Raw genomic sequence first — 6084 nt, 5'->3', positions numbered from 1 at the left:
TTTCAGTTAAACTAAAATTTTGGTCTATTTGTCACATAAAGTTATCAGAAGACTTATATACTGCAAGAATCATAATATGAACAATTGTTCTTTTGATCCACACAAAAAATATTGATATTATTGGGTATATTGATTATTTAATTGAAAGAAAGTCCCCCAAACCTGTTGTACATCAGTCGCTTGAAATCTTGGAAAAGCGGGTCCTTGTTCTTATCAAGAAAACCCTCAACTGAGTACCTGAGAGGAAAGTGCAAGAGAAATCAGTACAAGGCTTGACATAGAAAGGGAAATTACTTTAATTGACTGACTGAGTGAGTGGTTGAAGCACTCATTGAACACTCCTTCATTCATGACTCATTTCACCCAGGTACAGATGACTCATACAGCACACATAAACCTAAACTTGGACCATTATCTTAACAGCATGGCATGAACAACATGTTTCATAAGGCTTATAAGATACTTAAAAGATAAAAACATACATTCTGGTTTAGCTTTTTTGCAATTATTACACAGGACAGGAAATGGTGTGGAGGGGAAGGTTGAGCAGGACATGGCGCTATTACACTTTTATGCCAAATGCAAAAATACTGAAGCAATCTCAACTAAAATGGGGGTGGGTCAAAATTACACTTTTCTCATAAGATTTAGAGCCAAATTACAGGGGTGTAAAAATGACTTTAGAAAGATGGCAGCATCATTATTTTATTTTTTCACAGAGATAGATCTATTAGTAAAATCTGTTGACTTAGGCAATCATTGTTTCATTATATGCCAACAGTGACCGTTCAAAATGTCCAAAAGCACTTTTTGTTTTTTTTTGCATACCTGCAATAAAAAGGAAGTATTAAAGATATCTTAAGATTATTTTAGATTCAGCTCCATGTTTAAATTGTTTAATTTAATTTTAATTAATTTTAACCATTTTCAGTAATCAAAAACCAAAATTGTCATTTTGACCCCCCTCTACAAAAAAGTGGATTACTCAGTAAATATACATCTGAGGCATTTAATATTTTGGATTTCATCACTATTTATGTTTGTCTTGCTACAGATAAAAAAGGGTTCTGGTCGTCCCAAACATCTTCCATTTAAGGATTATGGAGGCCACTGTGCTCTTAGGAACCTTAAGTGCAGCAGAAATTGTTTTGTAACCTTGGCCAGATCTGTGCCTTGCCACAAATGTCTCTGAGCTCTTCAGGCAGTTCCGTTGACCTCATGATTCTCATTTGCTCTGACATGCACTGTGAGCTGTAAGGTCTTATGTAGACAGGTGTGTGGCTTTCCTAATCAAGTATAATCAAACACAGCTGGACTCAAATGAAGGTGTAGAACCATCTCGAGGATGATCAGAAGAAATGGACAGCACCTGAGTATATGAGTGTCACAGCAAAGGGTCTGAATACTTGGGACCATGTGATATTTCAGTTTTTCTTTTTTAATAAATCTGCAAAAATGTCAACAATTCTGTGTTTTTCTGTCAATATAGGGAATGAGGGAAAAAAATGAACTTAAATGATTTTAGCAAATGGCTGCAATATAACAAAGAGTGAAAAATTTAAGGGGGTCTGAATACTTTCCGTACCCACTGCAGTACTCCAAGAAACTTGGACCATGAATACCAAGAATACCATACCAAAAATCCTAAATATGCATGAAAGTGCCAAGAAAACAAACAACAAACAATAGAATTAGCTATTTAGTGTGATTTGTTGGTTATGTAAGGTGTGAATTGCTTGATGGAAAGTATTGCGTGTGCTGGCCAGGTACAAAAGCAGTCATGAGTCCATACAGCTCTGTGGACCGGATTAGCAAGCGCAGATGTGCTACACCAACAGTTAGACCCACGCACATAGACACGTGTTAATTCACTTAAGAAACAACACTGCATAATACATGCAAGTGCCCATTATTTGCTGTTTATACATTTCCAAACACATGCACATGTATTCACACACACACACACACACAGTCAAACATGTGCATGGCCACATGGCTGTGGAATTGCAATATCACTGGGGTAAAAGCAGTTCTGGGAGGACAGATGCTGCCCTATGGCCCTTCTGCAGTAGCCCGGGTGAATTCCAGAAAACAGGGCGAGAGTGAGGGTACAACAGCAAGCCTGAGGGTTTCTGAGGGAGCAATCTGTGCTTAAAACATACAAACCAAGTCAAGACTGAGAATTCTCAAAGTCACAGTGTTACAGAAGAAGTTAATTTGAGCTAATAATACTGGCTTTAAAAAATGCATCTGCTTCTTTATCAGTGCCTGTGTGATGAGGTATGATGCTGCTTATTATAAAGTGTGAAATGATCATATGGTAAAATGTGAGATGAGTTTGTGGAACGAAACATAGGAGAGAAAGAGGAAGTAAGTACATGGAATTATTAGCTCACTACATGCTGAAAAATAATTCAACACTAATTTAAGAGTAATGTTGGCATGAAATGAAAAGAAACATTTTTTTAAATGCATGGATGAACAATTCATCCGTGTATGTTTCATTTTTAAAAATTTTGATCTTGTAATGTTTAATTAATGTCATAACTGTTAAATTTTGTTTAAGAAATTCTGAAATAAGCAATAATAGAGATAAACATCATAAACATTATTGAAAAAGTCTCTGTACTATATATTTTTTGTCCATACAATTAAAGTCATTTGGGTCCAATATTGTTTTGGACTCCACTAACATTCACTGTAAAAGGTTGAAATATTCTTCAAAATATCTTCTTTTGTGCTGTATACATACATAACAGGGTTAGGAAATAAAGACAAAAACTTTGCTTTTGGGTGAACTAGGCCTTTTCCTTTAAGTCTCCAACTGCACTGTACTTCTAAATATTTTGAACAAAGCCAAAATGGAGACTACATAAAAAGGAGAAATTTAACGGAAGTGGGGAAAAAGGAAATAAATAAATAAAAAGACAGACAGGGAGGAGAAGAGAGAGACAGAAGCTGAGGGAAATGGGTCATGGTTTGAGGGGGTCTGATAAGGGGTTGGTCAGGGTGTATATTTAGCGAGACCTCCCTCCATCACTGACACAGCTGAGCCTAAGGGAGCTCACAGATTTTATTTTGTAAGTGTGACTGAGGAGTTGACATCCCAGTTCTGACAGTCTTCATCCTAAGGGAACTTCCTAGTGTGTGTGTCTGCATGAGAGAGAGAGAGAGACAGGCAACCATCTAGGAGATCTGTGTTGCCAATGCATTCTCAGACAGATTCAAAGCGATTGTCACAAAAATGTGAGCGTGCTCGGAGGTTTAACTGCAGGGTTGCCATAATAGTGCCATTCAGTACTGAGGACTGAGTCCTCTGCACTCTTGACCCAATTATCAAGCATGTGACACGTGGCTGCCGACACAGTTCATCCTATTTCTCAGACTGGTCGCCAAAGAAACGCTGAATTTACAATTCGCTCCTTGGCTTCTCTTACTGGCTTTCACGATTCACCCCCTCAGATTCACGAGAAACAGATCAGGGGATAGTTTTGACATGAAAGTAAATTGAAGAAATGCACTACGAAACTTCACTTCAAGACAATTTAGCTTTAATCAGTTACTTCCGCAGTTACATTTGAGCACATCCTCATTAAGGAACGAAAAGGAAACCGAAGTGAAAAATGTGTCATCTATTTTCAGAGCTAAGCCCTCCAGTAGCTTCTCTCTGCTCCTCATTCCTCAATGAGAAAAAGGTCTTGCTATTTTCTAAATGAGGACACAGCCTTTGCTGAGGTACAGCAAACTGCAGGCATCTGCACAAACAGCAATTTCGTATATATTTATAAAATTGCATCCTACAACCTTTAAAGGAACTTCACCTTTAGATCCACACCTAAAGTCAACATAAATCAAACCTCACCCTGTTCACATTTTAAGGGGGGAAAAAAAAAAGTCCTAGCTCTCTGTTCTGTTATGTTGAAGGTCTTATGTCTCAGGCGATATCATGTTGAAATGAACATAACTACAAGATGACAACTCAGAGGTTTTGCTGAAATGGTCACATCCTGAAAAATGAAATCATAATACTAAAATAGACTCTTTTAAGGTTTTTTTTTTGTATGATCACAAATTCTATGCTTTGATGGGGGATAAAAAGTGCAAAAAACTAACGTTTGGGTATCTGTTGGGGGACAAAATAGGAAACTGGGGCCTCATTTATAAAGACGTGTGTATGTAATTATCCTAAATGTGAACATAGGAAACATTCAAATGCACAAAATGTTCCTGAACGCATCCCTCTTAAAACATCACAATTCCTCTTATATCCAAGTGCAATGTGTGCAAAGTGCAAAGCACATCAACTCTACCAACAGAATGCTCAAAAAATACCTTTATGGTTCAGAGGAAGTATGACACTCATCATCAATGGGCAAGGAAATCGAAACATGCTCTTGGAAAAATGTGTGGTAGGCATGGCCCAGTTTCTGTACAATGTGTGTTTGTGTGTGTGTGTGTGTGTGTAGGCAAATAATTATTTTTAGGAAATTAGTTTCAGTTTTATAATTATCACAAAGCAGTTAAAATGATGCTCATTTGTGCATTTAATTATATTAATGCACATTGTGATTGCCTGTTTATCTTTACATTTGCATAAGCAATGTTGAATTCGTATATATGAGCCCCAAAAAGTTTGTAGTCCTACACATCTTCAGATGGCCTACATTTCCATGTCAGTTTCTGTCTTTACAAATCCCCCCAAAATTTGTTCCTCACTTTTAATGGAGTGTAAATGGAATTTTATAAATGCAATTTTTTTTCTTCCTTATTTACAGCTGAATATCATTTTGTTTCTGTCACATTATGAAAGTTAAATGTGTTGTGAATTCTCATTTTGCCTTTAAAGGGTTAGTTCACCCAAAAATAAAAATTCCATCACGCTTCACACGCATGCGTCGTGCTGCTCACATGAACCAATACCGAGCCGGCGTTCTGACGTAGAACCTGGAAGCGCTGAACGTAAACAGCGTAGGAGAATGATACAGAAGAGAAGAAATTGTTGAAAAAAGTCTTTATTTTTGTGCACAAAAATATTCTCTTCACTTCATAAAATTAAGTTTGAACCACTGCAGACACGTGGACTGTTTTAACGATGTCTTTAGTACCTTTCTGGACCTTGAAAGTGGTGGATAACTTGCTGTCTATGGAGGAGTCAGACTCTCGCATTTGATCAAAAATACCTTATTTTGTGTTCCGAAGATGAACAAAGGTCTTACGGATGTGGAACGACATGACGGTGAGTAATTAACGACAGAATTTTCATTTTGGGGTGAACTAACCTTAAGGACTGAATGGCAGATCATGGTGGCAATGAGACTGTAGCTTGTATGTGTTCTTAACAATACACAAAGGTTTTAGATTCAGCTACATTTGTTTCAGAAAGAGTGCTGAAATTTGTTGTTGTTTTTTTTTGTTTTTTTTTTTCGCTGTACAATTGCTTGAGAAAGCTATTGTCACAGCTGCTGAAGTGAAATACTAGTAATATTTCAAGTTCTCCACATCAGCATGTTCACATCACCTGCACTTGTCGTATGGACTTTATAACACTTACGTGACATCTCCTGCGTAGTGTCGGATACGGAAGTCTCGATTGAACTCCATGGTCTTGTCTGCAGGACAGAGCTGTGAAAAAAGACTTGTCTGAGTTTTATGGCATCAACATGTATAAGACTCCATTTGTTTTTGTTTCCATGTGCGTGTATTGTGAAAGCGCACTGCCCCCCTTTGACCGTGCTGCCAAACTGCAACAGTGCAGTTCAAGTCAGGTAACAACCAGTCTGGTTAAATGAGGTTGCAGTTTTGTTCTATAATTCATGACAGGCCTAAAACTTTATGCTTATGTGATATGATTGAGGATTGCTGAGACAAGAAGGAATGGATGACTGTTCTGAGTGCTTACTTTCCGGGACGTGTAGTGAGGATGCTGGCCCAGCTTTTTGTTCATGCTGTCTAGGCAGACGGTATCTGTGACTTTCCCTGCAGTGAGACAGGCTTCATCCAGGACCGAGATGATCCCCTTATGAGGCTGCTCCACTAAGTCCACGATGATCTGATTGTTAAAGTATTCAATCTGAGAGAAAGAAA

General features: G+C 37.8%; 1 protein-coding gene across 1 annotated transcript in view; it reads right to left on the bottom strand.

Moving 5' to 3' along the window:
* myo1g (myosin IG) overlaps positions 1-6084 on the bottom strand; it is a 48933-nt gene that overhangs the window by 32671 nt on the left and 10178 nt on the right. Inside the window, exons 11-13 of the mRNA XM_067361815.1 lie at positions 5900-6070; positions 5552-5622; positions 163-237 (exon numbers count right to left, since the gene is read on the bottom strand). Of these exons, the coding sequence (XP_067217916.1) occupies positions 163-237; positions 5552-5622; positions 5900-6070 (317 nt within the window). The remainder of the gene's footprint in view (positions 1-162; positions 238-5551; positions 5623-5899; positions 6071-6084) is intronic.

The sequence above is a fragment of the Chanodichthys erythropterus genome, chromosome 15, assembly GCF_024489055.1.
Source record: "Chanodichthys erythropterus isolate Z2021 chromosome 15, ASM2448905v1, whole genome shotgun sequence".
NCBI lineage: Eukaryota > Metazoa > Chordata > Actinopteri > Cypriniformes > Xenocyprididae > Chanodichthys > Chanodichthys erythropterus.
The sequence above is the reverse complement of the archived record's forward strand: the minus strand, read 5'-3'. Positions and strand labels throughout refer to the sequence as shown.